Source organism: Saimiri boliviensis, chromosome 17 (assembly GCF_048565385.1).
Source record: "Saimiri boliviensis isolate mSaiBol1 chromosome 17, mSaiBol1.pri, whole genome shotgun sequence".
NCBI classification, from domain to species: domain Eukaryota; kingdom Metazoa; phylum Chordata; class Mammalia; order Primates; family Cebidae; genus Saimiri; species Saimiri boliviensis.
In genome coordinates, this window is record NC_133465.1 from 69,807,761 (window position 1) to 69,825,274 (window position 17,514).

At 51.6% G+C, this 17,514-nt stretch overlaps 1 protein-coding gene across 2 annotated transcripts in view; it reads left to right on the forward strand.

Moving 5' to 3' along the window:
• RNF213 (ring finger protein 213) overlaps positions 1-17,514 on the forward strand; it is a 119,828-nt gene that overhangs the window by 53,053 nt on the left and 49,261 nt on the right. For both annotated transcript variants that reach the window (XM_039477053.2, XM_039477054.2), the window contains 10 exons: positions 2,991-3,164; positions 3,506-3,655; positions 6,472-7,094; positions 8,497-8,662; positions 10,720-10,937; positions 12,423-12,563; positions 12,670-12,834; positions 14,533-15,688; positions 16,580-16,773; positions 17,285-17,443. In XM_039477053.2, coding sequence (XP_039332987.2) covers positions 2,991-3,164; positions 3,506-3,655; positions 6,472-7,094; positions 8,497-8,662; positions 10,720-10,937; positions 12,423-12,563; positions 12,670-12,834; positions 14,533-15,688; positions 16,580-16,773; positions 17,285-17,443 — 3,146 coding nt within the window. The remainder of the gene's footprint in view (positions 1-2,990; positions 3,165-3,505; positions 3,656-6,471; positions 7,095-8,496; positions 8,663-10,719; positions 10,938-12,422; positions 12,564-12,669; positions 12,835-14,532; positions 15,689-16,579; positions 16,774-17,284; positions 17,444-17,514) is intronic.

Sequence of the window (17,514 nt, forward strand, 5' to 3'; positions counted from 1 at the left end):
AGATAAATGTAGAATGTCGAGGCCAACACTGAGGACCTACACAGGACACAGAAAATGAAGTCCTGTGCTCTCCAATTCCCACCCAGCCCCTGAGCCCCAAGTGTTTTGTGATCAAGGAGGGAGAGAGACATTCCATCCTGAAAACATTCACATCCAGTTGATGTGTGAGACCTTAGATCAGATCTTTTAATGAGAAGGCACTGGATATGGAACGGCCAAAATAAATGCTGAGCTTCCAACACATCGGGGAAGCTGTGGGGATAAAATAACATCATGGATATGGAAGTGCGTAAGGAAAAGCTACTCACTTGAAAAGATCATTTTTGTGTTATTTGTATATTTTTATTGGTTTATTTTTGAGATGGAGTCTCGCTCTCTCACCCAGGCTGGAGTGCAGTGGCGTGATCTCAGCTCACTGCAACCTGCTCTTCCCAGGTTCGAGTGATTCTCCTGCCTCAGCCTCCCGAGTAGCTGGGACTACAGGCACGAGCCACTGCGCCTGGCAATTTCTTTCTTTCTTTCTTTCTTTTTTTTTTGAGACGGAGTTTCGCTCTTGTTACCCAGGCTGGAGTGCAATGGCGCGATCTCGGCTCACCGCAGCCTCCGCCTCCTGGGTTCAGGCAATTCTCCTGCCTCAGCCTCCTGAGTAGCTGGGATTACAGGCACATGCCACCATGCCCAGCTAATTTTTTGTATTTTTAGTAGAGACGGGGTTTCACCATGTTGACCAGGATGGTCTCGATCTCTTGACCTCGTGATCCACCCGCCTCGGCCTCCCAAAGTGCTGGGATTACAGGCGTGAGCCACCGCGCCCGGCAGTTTATTTATTTTTAAAGCAAGGTCTTCTCTGTTGCCCCAGTTAGCACGTAGTGCAGTGGTGCCATTGTTGCTCCCTGTAAGCCTCAACCTCCCAGGCGCAAGTGATCCTCCCGCTCCAGCTCCAGGCGTGGACGACCATGCCCAGCCTGTTTTTCAGTTAGAATTTTCTGGAGTACTTTTATGTATACAGGAAAATTAAGCAGAAAGTGCAGAGAGTTCTCATCTCTCTCCCCCACCATCACCCAGGTGGTACCCTGTTATTAACATGCAGCATTAGTGTGGGGCTTTTGTTACAGCTGACAAGCCAACACTGATACATTGTTATTAACTAGAGTCCATAGTTTACACAGCATTCACTCCTGGTGTTGTCCATTCTGTGGGTTTGGACAAATGTGTCATGGCCTACACCCACCATTACAGTATCATACCAGGTAGTTTCATTGCCTACAAAATCCCCTGTCCTGCACCACCCCCTTCCTCCCCTTTTGTCTTTTCCAGAACATCTTATAGTTGGAATCTTTTTTTTTTTTTTGAGAAGGAGTCTTGCTGTCACCCAGGCTGGAGTGTAGTGGCACGATCTCAGCTCACTGCAACTTTTGCCTCCAGTTTAAGCAATTCTCTGCTTCAGCCCCCCCGAAGAGCTGGGATTACAGGTGCGCGCCACTATGCCCGGCTAATTTTTTGTATTTTTAGTAGAGACAGGGTTTCACCATCTTGGCCAGGCTGGTCTTGAACTCCTGACTTCGTGATCCACCCGCCTTGGCCTCCCACAGTGCTGGGATTACAGGCATGAGCCACCACGCCCAGCCCTACAGTTGGAATCTGACCACGTGTAGCCTTTAGACTGGCTTCCTTCACTTAGTAATATGCATTTATGTTTCCTCCTTGTCTTTTCATGGCTTGAGAGCTAAGTTCTTCTTACCACTGAATAACACTATTGTATGGAGGTGCTGTTGTATGTAATTTGCTTACCCATTCACCTAATGAAAGACATCTTGGTTGCTCGCATGTTTTTGCAATGATTCATAAAGTTACTGTGTTTGTTTCTTATTTCATCTTCTTCTAATACTGTATGGCTCTAATATTACTGGGCGAGAAATCCTCTGTGGTTAAATGAAGCATAACAATTCTGCCATCTAAATTTATCATAAAATCAATTCCAAGTTTTTGCAAGATGATGAAGATGTGCAGAGTATAAAGTTACCACTTTGCTGTTTCTCTCTTTCCATCTGCTATGAAAATGTCACCTTGAGACCATCTTGATAGGTTTTCCCAGGTGCGTCTGCGTCCCTGGTGCAATTTCTTCTGCTGTAGGTATTCCTAGGGTGAGGATTTTTTTTTTGAGAGCCCTCCCCCCGGGGGTGGGGAATTTTTAAAGAAGATTCTGTGTATTCTATTAAAAAAATATATTCAGGCCAGGTGAGGTGGTTCATGTGTATAATCCCAATGCCTTTGGGAGGCCAAAGTGGAAGGATCTCTCGAGCCCAGGAATTTGAGACCAACTTGGGCAACAAAGTGAGACCCTACAAAAAATTTTTAAAAAGATGCCAGGCCGGGAGGCTGAGGCAGGAGAATTACCTGAACCCAGGAGGTGGAGGCTGCGGTGAGCCGAGATCGCGCCATTGCACTCCAGCCTGGGTAACAAGAGCAAAACTCCATCTCAAAAAAAAAAAAAAAAAAAAAAAGATGCCAGGCATAGTGGTATGCACCTGTATTCCTAGCTACTCAGGAGGCTGAGGCAGGAAAATCAGAGATTGAGGTTACAGTGGGCTGTGGTTCTGCCCCTGTACTCAAGCCTGGGTGACAGAGTAAGACCCTGTCCCAAAAGAAAGAAAGAGAGAGGAGAGAGAAGGGAACCCTGTCTCAAAAGGAAGGGAGGGAGGGAGGAAGGGAGGAAGGAACAAATGAATGAATGAACAAGGAAAGAAATATATTCTATATACTGAAGGGGGACAAGGAAGTTGTTAGGGATGAATCTGGGCAAGACCTAACCCTCATGGGGGAAAGCGGGAGGGAGTGAGTGACTGGTGCTTCTGGCGACTCTGACCAGCCATTGTCTGCGTTTGAGGCGGTGGGGGCAGAACAGGAGGTTATTTGGAATTCCCATGTTAATGTCAATGAGGCAGGCGGTGGGGAGGCCACTGTTTTAACTGTGTTCTTAATCTGCTCAGGAACCGATGAGAAAATAATAGCAAATATTACAGATGAAGGCAAGAAGTTGATGGCTACTGCTGACTCTGTGTTCATGAAAGTCGTCGATGATCTCCTGAATGGAACGATTTTAGTTGGACAACTGGAGCTGATTACGAAGCACAAGGATCGGTTTCTTGACATCTGGCAACTGAGTAAGCATCCAGTCGAGATTCGCACTTCAGGCTCCTGAGGAATTAAGTAGCTGGAAGACACATTTGCGTTTGTGTGCGCATTTTTTTTTAAAGGAGAGGATGGTCTTAGCCTTGATAATGAGCCTCTCTTCTCGCTTGTAAGATGGTAGGGGTGGTTTGTAATTCTCAAGAACATCACAGGAAAGTGATAAAATAACGGCCATCTCAGAAAGGTGGCTATGCGCACAACCCCCCAGTCCTTCCCCGGCGGTAGGGAAGGTGGGGCGTGTTCAGAGTGGTGTTGTGGAGAATGGCATCCGCTTGCTGTACTGGGTTACTTTGCTATTGTTCTTATTTTCCAGAGGAAAAAAGTCTTCCACCCCTGGAGGAAAACTGTGCTATGGATAAAGTATTGGACTGGAGAATCAAGGAACTGTTATTTCTAAAGAAGGAGACAAGATTTGTTGATAGTCTCCTGAAGATGTGTGGGATCGTGAAACCCCTGATAGAAGGTGGTATTCCTAAGACGTGAACAGCACCGAGGGCTCCCCCGGGTTTGGAGGAGGGCGCAGGAAGGCGGGGTGGCAGTAGCAGCTCTTCATTTTGGAGAGAAGGCTTTTCATTCTTGTTTAATTTGCATTTGCTGGGGGCATTGCCTTCACCTCTTTTAGATTCTTCTTTCTGGTATTTGTAGCCACAGTTCCGAACGCCACCCTTCAATGTCCCCTTGATTTCTCGGTGTCAGCGTTAGCCGCCGACGCCCGCGGCGGAAGACGCGGGTCGGCGCTGCGCGTTTCTGGTCTGTGGCCCGCGCACATCACCCTTCACCGCCTGTTGCTCCCTGTTTTCTCATAGTTGAGTCAGATCGTTGTTTAGGGTTAAATCATCTGGACTTAGGCTGATCGCAAGTGAGCCACGGAAGAAACCATGATCTTTTTACATTTTTTTTGCACAAACTCTGTTTTCCACAGAATTACACGTCCTATCAAATGCTGTTTTCATTGTATTCATTTCTGATTGAATCCCAACCTGTGGCGAGTGTCTGAATTTCCTCGAAGATTACCCGTTTGACCTTTGAGAAGGAACCTGCCAACCCTAGGCTGGAGTCTCCCTCCACCTCCTAGGGAGCCTTTGCATCTTGCCTGGGTTAGACCTGGCGTCTTCTGTTGGCAGAGCACACCCTGACTAGCCTCCTGAGAAAAGAGGGTGTATGAGACATCAAACCCTCGAATCCTTGCTTGCCTAAAGATGTCTGTGCTCTTACTGGGTCAGTCGCTCGGCCAGGTCTAGAATGACAGACTAGAGTAGTTTTCCTTCTGAAGTCTCAGCGTGCCCAGGGTACTGCTCATGACACACCCTTCCTGTGTGTGTGACCTGTTTTCTCTTTGGTGAAGCTCTTGAGATATTTCTGTTACTCATATTCTGAAATAATAATGTGTCTTGGTCTGGATCTATTTTGCATTGAGGCTGGGCATGTTGGCTCCCACCTGTAATCTCAGCATTTTGGGAGGCCAAGGCAGGAGGATTGCTTGAGCCAAAGAGTTTGAGAGCAGCCTGGGCAACAGAGCAAGACCACATCTCTATAAAAAATACAAAAAATGAGCCAGACACAGTGGTGCATGCCTATAGTCTCAACTACTCGGGAGGCTCAGGAAGGAGGATCACTGGAGCCTGGGAGGTTGAGGCTGCAGTGAGCCAAAATCACACCACTGCACTCCATCCTGGGCAAGAGAGTGGGACCCTGTCTCAAAAAAAAAAAAAAAAAAAAAAAAAAAAAATTTCAGTCACCTCTAGTGGGGGTTAATAGGTAGGTCTTTCTAACCTAGACATCAAAGTCCTTGAGTTCCGGGACATTGTCTTGAATGGTTTAATTTTCTTTTCTCTTGCTGGAATTCCTATTAATTGGATACTGGACCTGGACGGTCATCTAACTTTGATCATTATCTTTCTCTGGTTTTCCATCTGTTTTTGGCTCTGCTCTTGAGAGATTTATTCAGGCCTTGATCTTCCAAACGTTCTGCTGAAATGTTCATGTCAGCTTTCATCTATGTATGTAACGTAAAGGAATTCCTTTTCTCCGGATGACCCTTTTCCAACTGTATCCTGCCCTTGTTCCTGGCCGCGGTATCTTACCTCCTGGGTTATTAGCACTTTTGCTGTGGAGGGTTTTCTTTTCCTTGCGTCATTTCCTTCTTCCTCCAGGTTGCTTTCACTGGTGGTTTGTGTCGATTTTCCTTCCATGTCTGGAATTCTTCCTTTGTCTGTGTTTATTAAGAGAAAGCCCGCAAAAGTGGGTTGGCCCTCTGTGGGCTGCTGCCATGGGGCGGCGTGGCTCGGCCTGGAAGTTGACCTGTCTCCTGCCTGGACGGTGCGGGCCTGGCTGCCAGGTTTCTGGGAGCCAAGAGGGAGAAGCGGGCTGGCGGGTCTCGGCATCCTGTGTGCAGTCCTCCCATGCCCCTGTTCTCAGCGTGGTTCTCCGCCACCTCCTGTCTCCTGTGCCTCATGCCGCCTCCTCCTTACCCTTGAGATTGGATAGTTCATGTCTTCTGTTAGCTTCTTGAGAAAGGGGATGTGTCTAGAAATGCCCTTTTCCTGCCATGTTTCTGTGGCCTCCAATCCAGACGCCCCTTCGCATTATCCTTTCTAGAAAATAAGCCACCTGTTGCCTGCGGGGGGGAAGGAGGCATCGCGGTGACAGTCGGTGTACTGGACCACATCTTTTTTTTCTTTTCTTTTGTTTTTTTTGAGTCTTGCCCTGTCGTCCAGGCTGGACTGCTGAGGCACAATCTCAGCTCACTGCAACCTCCGCTTCCTGGGTTCAAGCGATTCTTGTGTCTCAGCCTCCCTACTAGCTGGGATTATAGGTGCCCACCACCACGCCTTTTTGTACTTTTAGTGGTGACGGGGGTTTTGCCTTGTTGGCCCGGCTGGTCTCGAACTCCTGACCTCAAGTGATCTGCCCGCCTCGGCCTCTCAATGTGCTGGGATTACAGGCCTGAGCCGCTGCACCTGACTAGTTCATGACTTTTAAAATGCAATTTATATTCTGTCATCGGAGTGGGGTCTGGGAACAAGAGTAAATAGATGGATTTTTTCACATTGTCATCTTTACCCAGAAGTCATGATGCTTTCTTTATCATGAATATTGATGAACCAGGCCATGCGGGGAGGGAACGGACCTGTCAACTCTTACTGAGAAAGAAATCCCAGCAACTGTGTGCTCTTGAATTCGCTCCGAGAATTGAGGAGAGTAAACCTTAGGAGAGTGAAATAAAATGGAATGATTATTAGAGCTTTGACTTCTGACGTTTTCTTTTGGTTTCTAAAGTGGACTTTGGAGAGCTTGCGGAAAGGCACTCACAAGACCTCAGCACTAAAAGATTAGATGAAGTTGTGACAGTGAGACTGCCCTCCTTCCCGATCTCACAGAGGACAACGCATTACAACCTGAGCCCCCAGCTCCAAGAAATGGCTGAAAAGATCGACTCGCTCAGAGACAGCCACATCTTCCAAATCTTCTGGCAGAAAGCCGCAGAGTCTTTGAAAGTGCCTGAGGAGGAACAGGAAGCTGCGGAGCTTCCGAGTGAGCCAGAAGAATCAGAAAGGCAGACGCTTCTGATTGAAGAGGTGTATAGCTGTTTGTATGTTCCCTCTTACAATAAGTTCATAAGCCTGTACCGGGATCTCAAGTCGGGAGAGGTCACCCTTGCAGAGATCGACGTCAACTTCAAGGACTTTGAGAATAAATACGAGGACCTGGCTTTAGAACTTGAGACCATGCGGACTGTGGACAAACAGGGCCCGAGCAATTGGGTCAAGGAGCGAGTGGAGCAGATCAAGGAATACCACCAGCTGCACCACGCTGTCCGCGCAGCCAGGGTCATCCTGCAGGTCAAAGAGAGTTTGGGACTGACCGGTGACTTCAGTGTTCTCAACACTTTAGTAAACTTTGTAAGTTGCTTGCTAGGGACTGTGGGGGTTTGGAGGGGGATCCTGCCCCAGACATCCGGAGCCATGGGTGTTGTGGCTTTGAAAAGCTGGGCGGGTGACTTAGAGCTTCTGCCAAGGGCTCCTGTGTGTTTGGTACTTGACACCTGAATACCCCGAGGGCTTTGTTTTTGCCTTTGTTTGTAAATAGTCCAACTGCTCCTTAGCCAGAGGGAGTTTTGGGTCAGTATGAAGATCAAGAACTCGGGAAAGGGCAGCAGTCCTCTTTCTGTAAACAGGTGTTTGGAAAGGGCCACAGGCTCTCTTTAGGTTACAGAAAAAGGAAAACCCCGTTGTGGCCATTCAACCCTATCTCCTAGTTCTAGCCCAAAGCGGTAAATAAGTTGTTTCTGTTAAGAGTTAAGAAGTGAGTCTTCTGCTTCCTGTGTTTTTTGTTTGTATTTTGAGGAGATGGAGTCTCACTCTGTCGCCCAGGCTGGAGTGCAGTGGCACGACATCTGCTCACTGCAACCTCTGCCTCCCAGGTTCAAGCGATTCTCCTGCCTCAGCCTCCGGAGTAGCTGGGACTGCAGGCACATGCCACCCCACATGGCTAATTTTTGTATTTTTAGTGGAGATGGGGTTTCACCGTGTTGGCTTGGCCAGGCTGGTCTTGAACTCCTGACCTCAGGTGATCTGCCCACCTCGGCCTCCCAAAGTGCTGGGATTACAGGCGTGAGCCACTGTGCCTGGCCGCTTCCTATGTTTTTAAGGTGAGCATTTGTAAGGTGTATGTGCCTGTAGTATATTATACCGGGATAATGATTGGAAATTAGCAGAAAATCTGGAATCACGGCCAGGTGCAGTGGCTCATGCCTAGGAGGCCAAGGAGGTCAGGAGTTGGAGAGCAGTCTGACCAGCATGCTGAAACCCGTCTCTACTGAAAATAGAAAAATTAGCCAGGTGTGGTGGCATGCGCCTCTAATCTCAGCTACTCAGGAGGCTGAGGCAGGAGAATCGCTTGAACCAGGGAGGCTGAGGTTGCAGTAAGCCGAGATCATGCTACTGTACTCCAGCCTGGGAGACAGCGAGATCTGTCTCAAAAAAAAAAAAAAAAAAAAAAAATCTGGAATCACACTCACTTACACTTGAACCCTGGTGCAGGTCCTTGAGGAAGCACCTGCTCTGGGCCTTGAACGCCGAGCAGAACATCAGGTTCCCAGGAATCACGGTTACTCTCCCTCAGGGAGAAACAGCCGTGGGGATTAGATCATCCAATTCAGGAGTAAGAGCTTGGCGTGCCTGTTGTCACAGCAACAGCAAACCCAGTAATTAAGGTGGGGGTGGGATGGTAGATGCTTGCGGCTTACAGACTCTGGGCTTCTGCTGAATGAGTTCCAGTCCACAGTAGAGCTCTTCCTTGCAGACTGATAACTTCAACGACTTTGGCCATGCAACACTGGACCAGATCAACCAGGAGCTCATCCAGGCCAAAAAGCTGCTCCAAGACATCAGTGAGGCCCGGTGTGAGGCGCTCGAGGCTCTGTCCCTGAGAAAGGAGTTCATCCGCTGGGTCCAGGAGGCTCTTGGAGGTAAAATCAGTCTTTGGGGTTGCCCGGAAGCCTGGAGGCAAGTTTTCAGATGGTGCACTGCGCGGCTTTCCTAAACTCTTAGGAAACACCTCCTTTTTGCTGAGTGCTATGTGAAGGGCAGAAAGACGTTGCCTGTATTCTTTTTTTTTTTTTTTTTGAGGTGGAGTTTCGCTTATGTCCCCCAGGCTGGGTGCAGTGATGCAATCTCGGCTCTCCACAACCTCTGTCTCCTGGGTTCAAGCAATTCTGCTTAGCCTCCCGAGTAGCTGAGATCACAAGCATGCATCACCATGCCCCGCTAATTTTGTATTTTTAGTAGAGATGGGGTTTCTCCATGTTGGTCAGGCTGGTCTGGCGATCTGCCCACCTTGGCCTCCCAAAGTGCCAGGATTACAGGCGTGAGCCATAGTGCCCAGCCACCTGCATTCTTTAGCGAGATGGGCACTGCTCATAGAGTTCACATAGGTATAGTATTTCCCACGTGCTAGGGTAAAAGCCACTCACCTTGCTGTGCCCTGCCGCTTAGGGTGCTTGCTGTCAATGGCTCAGGATCCTTTTTCTTAAAATCTTGCCCCCTTTTTCTTCCAGTAGATTTTTATTGGAGGACGAGGAGAGCTCTTGCCCACAGAGATTTTTTTTTTTTTTAAGACGGAGTTTCCCTCTTGTTGCCCAGGCTGGAGTGCAGTGGCGCCATCTCGATTCACTGTAACCTTCGCCTCCTGGGTTCAAGTGATTCTCCTGCCTCACCCTCCAGAGTAGCTGGAATTCCAGGCACCCACCATTACACCTGGCTAATTTTTTGTATTTTTAGTAGAGATGGGGTTTCACCATGTTGGCCAGTCTGGTCTTGAACTCCTGACCTCAGGTGAGCCACTGTGCCTGGCCCCACAGATTGTTGTCACAACCCCTCCATCGAGGCTGTGCATTACTTGGCAGCTTCTCTAGCTTTGCGGCTAAGATGTCATTGGCAGAGTTCCTCTGGAGGAGGGTGGGAGAGGTAAGAAAGCGGCAGAGGAGGCAGGAGAGGCCCAGGCGGCAGTGCAGTGTGCTGGGGGCCTGGGGCCGCTGCCTGATGGGTGGCAGGTGCTGGCTTTCTTGGGAGCACTGCTGCTTTCAACAGTGGACTCCTCGGTCTACGCTGATACACATCCTTTGATGAGTAATTCATCTGAGGGGCAAGGTCTGAGTGTTTCATAGCTAATTGTGAACACACGGTTTACAGCTAAGCCTCGGTTTCTTTTTGTTTAAATGGTGATGCTGTGTGGATTGAAGGAAACAAGGCACACACAAATGGGGTACAGTGCCTGGGGCACTGAAGTTGCTTGGGAACAGTGAGATGTTGTTTAGTTGCATTAATATACGTTACAGGCTGGCTGTGGTGGCTCACGCCTGTAATAATACCAGCACTTTGGGAGGCCGAGGCAGGTGGATCACGAGGTCAGGAATCTGAGACCAGCCTGGCCATCATGGAGAAACCCCATCTCTACTGAAAATACAAAAAATTAGGCGGGTGTGGTGGCAGGTGCCTGTAATCACAGCTACATGGGAGGCTGCGGCAGGACAATTGCTTGAACCTAGAAGGCAGAGGTTGCAGTGAGCCGAGATTGCATTATTGCCCTTCAGCCTGGGCGACAGAGAGAGACTCCGTCTCAAACAACAACAACAACAACAAAAAAACCAAAAACCAAAACGCTACAAAAGATTGGGTGTTTTAGACTCTTACTGAAAGTGAAAAAATGGACAGAACATTAAAAATTCATGAACTGGCCGGGTGTGGTGGCTCAGACCTGTAATCCCAACCCTTTGGGTGGCCAAGGCAGGCGGATCACCTGAGGTCAGGAGCTCGAGACCAACCTGACCAACTTGGAGAAACCCCGTCTCTACTAAAAATACAAAAATGAGCCATGCGTGGTGCTGCATGCCTGTAATCCCACTACTCGGGAGGCGGAGGCAGGAGAATCACTTGAACTGGGAGGTGGAGGTTGCGGTGAGCTGAGGTTGCGCCATGCACGCTAGTGGAGTAGTCCCACGCTGACCTCCCCTCTTCTCTTCCCCAGGCATCAACGAGCTGAAGGTGTTTGTGGACCTGGCCTCCATCTCAGCAGGAGAGAATGACATTGATGTGGACCGGGTGGCCTGCTTCCATGACGCCGTGCAGGGCTATGCGTCCCTGCTGTATAAGCTGGACCCCAGGGTGGGCTTCAATAGATTCATGAAGCATCTGAAAGAGCTGTGGAAGGCTCTGGACAATGACCAGCACCTGCCCAGGAAACTGGTGAGTCTCTTTCTGGCTCTAATGCAGATTATGTTGAATAGAGCGTTGCTTAGCAACATCAGGGGAGTGACTGCCAATGGTGGCACACCTGTAGGTTTGCACACAGCCATCTACAATGGGCTTTTTAAAAAGCTTTCTTCAGGGGCCGGGCACCGTGGCTCATGCCTGTCATCCCAGCACTTTGGGAGGCCGAGGCAGGCGGATCACGAGGTCAAGAGATCGAGACCATCCTGGCCAACGTGGTGAAACCCTGTCTCTACTAAAAATACAAAAAAAAAAATAGCTGGGCATGGTGGCACGCGCCTGTGGTCCCAGCTACTCGGGAGGCTGAGGCAGGAGAATTGCTTGAATCCAGGAGGCGGAGGCTGCAGCTAGCCGAGATTGCGCCACTGCACTCCAGCCTGCTGACAGAGCAAGACTCTGTCTCAAAAAAAAAAAAAAGCTTTCTTCATAAATAGAAATTCTCCATCTTATTACTTAGAAAGCGGGCTACGAAATGATGTGACACATAGTAATCTCTGAGGTGCGAAACACACAAAGGAAATATGCTAACATGCTGCCAGTTTTCTTTGAATGGTTGCGGTTGTCATTTTATTCTGTTACTTTTTGTTATTTTCCATAGTTGACATAATTTTTTATCAGAAAAATGTAAACATTTAAAATTTAGCCAGGCATGGTAGTGCCCACCTGTAAATACACCAGCTACTCCGGAGGCTGAGACAGGAGAATCAGCTGAACCCCGGAGGTGGAGGTAGCAGTGAGCTGAGATCGCACCATTGTAGGCCAGCCTGGGTGACGGAGCAAGGCTGTCTCAAAACGGAAAAGAAAAAAATTAACATTTGAATTTAAGTAAATGACCTGTCGCAAGGTCTGAATTGACTTACGCAGCTTCACTAGATACTGGGCCACCCTCAGGACAGCTGGTCCGCATGTGGATAGAGAAGGAAATGACATGGAAGGGCAGGTAAAGCTGTCTTCATTTTTCTGCTAGAAACTCAGCAGAGTTTCCAAACAAAAGCCTCTGTTGTGATCTTTCCTGAGCGCCTCTGATCGTACTTGGGGGCCACAGAAGGATGCTGAGGACTTGGGGCTCCACAGCCATTGCTTCCAGCGTCATTCCCAGAGGGTCCTCTGCACTGGGGACCTGCAGAGTGATGGCGTCTGGCGGAGGGTCAGGCAGGGAGCTGCTCATTCCCTTCCACTCCTCCGCAAATAGAAGCCACATGTCCCGCGTGCCAGCTGGGGCCCCGGGCACTGGAGGAAAACATGAGTGAACAGCTGAGTACAAAGCGGCCATGAGCCACAGATCACGGCAGGTGGCACCTGGTCCGGTCGGGGCGCTGCGTGGGCGCCTGTGTCCGGAGTCCTGGGGAAGCGTGGGGAGAAGGCCGCGCAGTGAGGCAGAGGCTGGGGGCAGACCGCAGGAGGGAGGGGGAAGACGCTCATTCCAACTCCGGCCCGTGATCTCTCCTTTTGTCCCCACAGTATGACTCTGCCAGGAACTTGGAGTGGCTGAAGAATGTGAAGGAGAGTCATGGGTCTGTGGAGCTGTCATCCCTGACCCTGGCCACGGCCATCAACCAAAGAGGCATCTACGTGATCCAGGCACCCGAAGGTGACCAGAAGGTGAGCGGTCCCCGACCCTCGGCGCGGCTGTGGGCCGTCTGCAGGCGGCGGCCAGTCCGGGGCTCCTGCCCCCAGGAGAGTGACCTCTGACCTGTGCCCTTCACAGATTTCCCCAGACACGGTTCTGTACTTGGTCCTTCCCGAGGGCCCCAGCAGCCACGAGGAGGCACGGAAGTACTCTTTAGAGGAGCTGAAGGAGCTTTTGAACAAGCTGATGCTGATGTCTGGCAAGAAGGATCACAACAACGCAGAAGTGGAGAGGTTTCAGGAGGTGAGGCTTTGCCGCGGTGCCGAGCGGAGGGGTGTCGGGAGGTGAGGCTTTGCCGCGGTGCCGAGCGGAGGGGTGTCGGGAGGTGAGGCTTTGCCGCGGTGCCGAGCGGAGGGGTGTCGGGAGGTGAGGCTTTGCCGCGGTGCCGAGCGGAGGGGTGTCGGGAGGTGAGGCTTTGCCGCGGTGCCGAGCGGAGGGGTGTCGGGAGGTGAGGCTCCTCTTTGCCGCAGTCCCGAGCGGAGGGGTGTCGGGAGGTGAGGCTTTGCCGCGGTGCCGAGCGGAGGGGTGTCGGGAGGTGAGGCTCCCCTTTGCCGCGGTGCCGAGCGGAGGGGTGTCGGGAGGTGAGGCTCCCCTTTGCCGCGGTGCTGAGCAGAGGGGTGTCGGGAGGTGAGGCTCCTCTTTGCCGCAGTCCCGAGCAGAGGGGTGTCGGGAGGTGAGGCTCCTCTTTGCCACGGTCCCGAGCAGAGGGGTGTCGGGAGGTGAGGCTCCTCTTTGCCGCGGTCCCGAGCAGAGGGGTGTCGGGAGGTGAGGCTCCTCTTTGCCGCAGTCCCGAGCAGAGGGGTGTCGGGAGGTGAGGCTCCCCTTTGCTGCAGTGCTCAGCTGATGGTGCCATCTTGTCCGTTAGGCCTGTGCATCCCCAAGAAAACGGTAAAGGACTTGACTTGAGATTTGACTGATAAGAAGGGCTTTGCCCTTAGCCCTGTGGCAAGTTGAGTGGGCACATTTGTAGGGTGCACATTTGTAGGAACTCCAGTCCGCAGCCCCCGAGAGAGGTCTCAAGGCAGGCAGGACCCTGGGTTAGCGTTCCGTCACGGTGCGTAGGGTGAAGGCTGCAAGCTGGCAGTCTGTCTCAAACTCCTGACCTCAAGTGATCCACCCGCCTCGGCCTCCCAAAGTGCTGGGATTACAGGCATGAGCCACGGCGTCCAGGCTGTTTTAATTTTTTAAAATTATCTTTCTCTTTTTTTCTTCCATTATCTTTCTCACCACACTGAGAAGGAGGTTGCTCACTCAGCAGATAGCCCTCAGATAGACGCTTAAATTGCTTCACTGACTCTGTAAATCAGCAAGAATCCACATAACTAAGATTTAGATGAACAAAACAAAGCAGTCATACCGAGAATGGTGTACTGGTTTATGTAATGATCTCTCAATTTTATTATAGGTTCTTTCTGTAAAGTTGATTTGTACATTACAGATGATATCCATTATCTCTGCTGGGCGTGGTGGCTCACACCTGTAATCCCAGCACTTTGGGAAGCCGAGGCAGGCGTATCACTTGAGGTTAGGAGTTCGAGACCAGCCTGGCCGATATGGTGAAACTTGGTCTCTACTAAAAATACAAAAATTAGCTGGGTGTGGTGGCACGCACCTGTATTCTTAGCTACTCAGGAGGCTGACGCAGGAGAATGACTTGAACCCGGGAGGCGGAGGTTGCAGTGAGCCGAGATCGCACCCCTGCACTCCAGCCTGAGTAACAGAGCGAGACTCCATCTAAAAAAAAAAAAAAAAAACAACAAATTAATACAAATAATACCTTTTGTCTCTACAATGACTCTTTTCCTGATAAGAGTGCCGTCCTCTCAGGTAGATCGTGTAGATGAGGAGGGAGGCCTTGTGAGTGCAGGTCTTGAGTGGGCCCGTGGACAGAGTGCTCCTCGCCTGGCTCTGTGAGCTGACCTCAGGGCTCTGCGTCTCCAGGTGTTCTACAGCGTGCAGAGGCTCAGCAAGGCCTTCATCGACCTGCGCTGTGCCGGGAATATGCTGTTCCGGACCTGGATCGCCAGGGTCTACTGCTCCCCCAACCAGGATGTGTCCCTCCTGATGGACTTTGGCTTGGAGCTGGTGACGAAGCTCGAGGAGGGTGGAGATGTCACCGAGGTGCTGGAAGCCGTCTGCAGGCAGATGGAGCAGTACCTCGACAGCTGGAAGAGCTTCGTCACCCAGAAGCGCATGAAGCACTTTTACCTCAACTTCTACACGGCGGAACAGCTGGTCTATCTGAGCACCGAGCTCAGGAAGCAGCCCCCCAGCGACGCCGCCCTCATGATGCTGTCCTTCATCAAAAGCCACTGCACGCTGAGGGATGTTTTAAGGGCCTCCGTGGGGTGTGAGAGTCCGTCTGCCAGGCACCGCGTGAGGACGGTGGAGGAGGAGCTCCCGCTGATGATCTTCTCTGAGTCCCGCCTGGCGGACAAGGTGAAGGTCATCATGGAGCAGTTCATGGGGTGCCTTCCTGCCTTCCTGCCCGACTGCTTCGACCTGGAGGCCCTTGGCCACTGTCTGGCTCACCTGGCGGCGATGGGCGGGCCTCCCGTGGAGCGCGTTCTCCCGAGAGGCCTGCAGGTCGGCCAGCCCAACCTCGTCGTCTGCAGCCACGCGGAAGTGTTGCCAGCCGCCCTGGCCGTCTACATGCAAACCCGGAGCCAGCCCCTGCCCACCTACGACGAGGTGCTGCTGTGCACCCCGGCGACCACCTTCGAGGAGGTGGCGCTGCTGCTGCGCCGCTGCCTGACCCCGGGCTCCGGCGGGAGCAAGATCTACAGCCTGCTGTTCGCCCATCAGCTGAGCTACGAGGTGGCACGCCAGGCAGAGGAGCTCTTCCAGAAGCTGCGCACCCAGCAGCACCGGGAGGACTACCAGCTGGTGATGGTCTGCGATGCTGACGGAGAGCACAGCTACCTCCCCTCGGCCTTCAGCCAGCACAAGGTCCTCGTCACCCCCCAGGAACCCCTCGAGGCCATCCAGGCCTACCTGGCATGTCACTACCGGGTCCCGGAGCATACCCTGTCGGCGGCCACCGTGTTCAAGGACCAGCTGTGCGTTGGGATCGTGGCCTCGGAGCGAGCAGGTGTTGGTAAGGAGAGTGGTGGGGTGGGTGCGGTGGGCCGCATCTCCCAGGGACTACCCAGGGCCCTTCCCCCTCCAGCAGACAAAGTCTGTCTGCAGATGGAGAAACTGAGGCTCAGGGAGGGTGTGACTCATCTGTGGGTGTCAATCAGGGTCTGTGCCAGAACCGGGCACCCTTGTCACCTGGTCGTCCACACTGGGCATTCTCCGGGAGCCCCATTCCCTTCCTCCTCTTGGCAAACATCTCTGCAGTTTACTTTTATTTATTTATTTTTTTTTGAGGTGGAATCTCGCTCTGTCACCTGGGCTGGACTGCCGTGGCACAATCTTGGCTCACGGCAACCTCTGTGTTCTGGGTTCAAGTGATTCTCCTGCCTCAGCATCCCGAGTAGCTGGGATTATAGGTGTCTGCCACCACACCCAGCTAATTTTTGTATTTTTAGGAGAGACAGGGTCTCACCATGTTGGCCAGGCTGGTCTTGAACTCCTGACCTTGTGATCCACCCGCCTCGGCCTCCCAAAGTGTTGGGATTACAGGCGTGAGCCACTGTGCCCATCCCGGGACCTCATTTCTATATATATATGTATATTGAGACAGAGTCTTGCTCTGTCGCCCAGGCTGGAGTGCACTGGTGCGATCTCAGCTCGCTATAGCCTCCACCTCCTGGGTTCAAACGATTCTCCTGCCTCAGCCTTCTGAGTAGCTGGGATTATAGGTCCCCACTACCATGCCTGGCTAATTTTTTGTATTTTTAGTAGGGATGAGATTTTGCCATGTTGGCCAGGCTGGTTTCAAACTCCTGACCTCATGATCCGCCCCCCTCATCCTCCCAAAGTGCTGGGATTACAAGCGTGAGCCACCCCACCGAGGCCTAATTTCTGTATTTCAATGTTCCAGGCAAGTCTCTCTATGTGAAGAGGTTGCACGAGAAAATGAAGATACAGTTACACAGGGAAAAGGTACCTCTGAAAACCATTCGACTGATCGACCCTCAGGTGGATGAGAGCCAGGTCCTGGGTGCCCTCCTGCCCTTCCTGGATGTGCAGTATCAGAAGGTCCCTATGCTCTTTCACCTGGACGTGACCTCCTCGGTAAGGGCCCTCGAGTGCCAGCAGATGGCCGCATCAGGAAAGACACAGACCCTCCTCACCTTAGAGAGAATTCCTTCTTTCCACACGCACAGTCCTACGAGGCTTCACGGTGGGAACGCGGTGTGAGAAGCGGGTTGTCAGGCAGTTTCCTCCTTGTGTGAATGTCTTGGTGTGCGCTTACCCCAACCTGGGCGTCACGCCTGCTGCACACACAGGCTTCGTGCCACACGCTGCTGCTCCTGGGCTGCGAACCTGCAGTGTGCGTGGCTGTATAGACTACCAGAGGCCATTGTAAAACGGCGTGTTTGTGTCTCTGAAAATGGAAAAGCCACAGGGAAATGCGGTGTCAGGGTCTTACGGAATGGCCCTCGGAGTCGTGGGTTCCTGCCAGCTGAGATGATGATGTTGCTCGTCGAGATCGTCATGACAAAGAGCAAAATGAGAGGGGTTTTGGAGTTGGGAGAGCTCACCGGCTGTGCTGTGTTTATACCTCGTGCTATTCTGTCTTTAGGTGCAGACTGGCATTTGGGTGTTTCTTTTCAAGCTCCTCATTTTACAATACCTAATGGATGTAAATGGGAAAATGTGGCGTCGGAGCCCCTGCCACTTGTACATTGTTGAAATCCTGGAACGGAGGACTTCAGCGCCGCTCAGGAGATCCTCAACGCTGGTCTGTACTGCGGGGCGTTTTCACGTGGTGTGGGAGGGTCTTGGGATCCTTCAGGTCTTAATGAAGCGGAG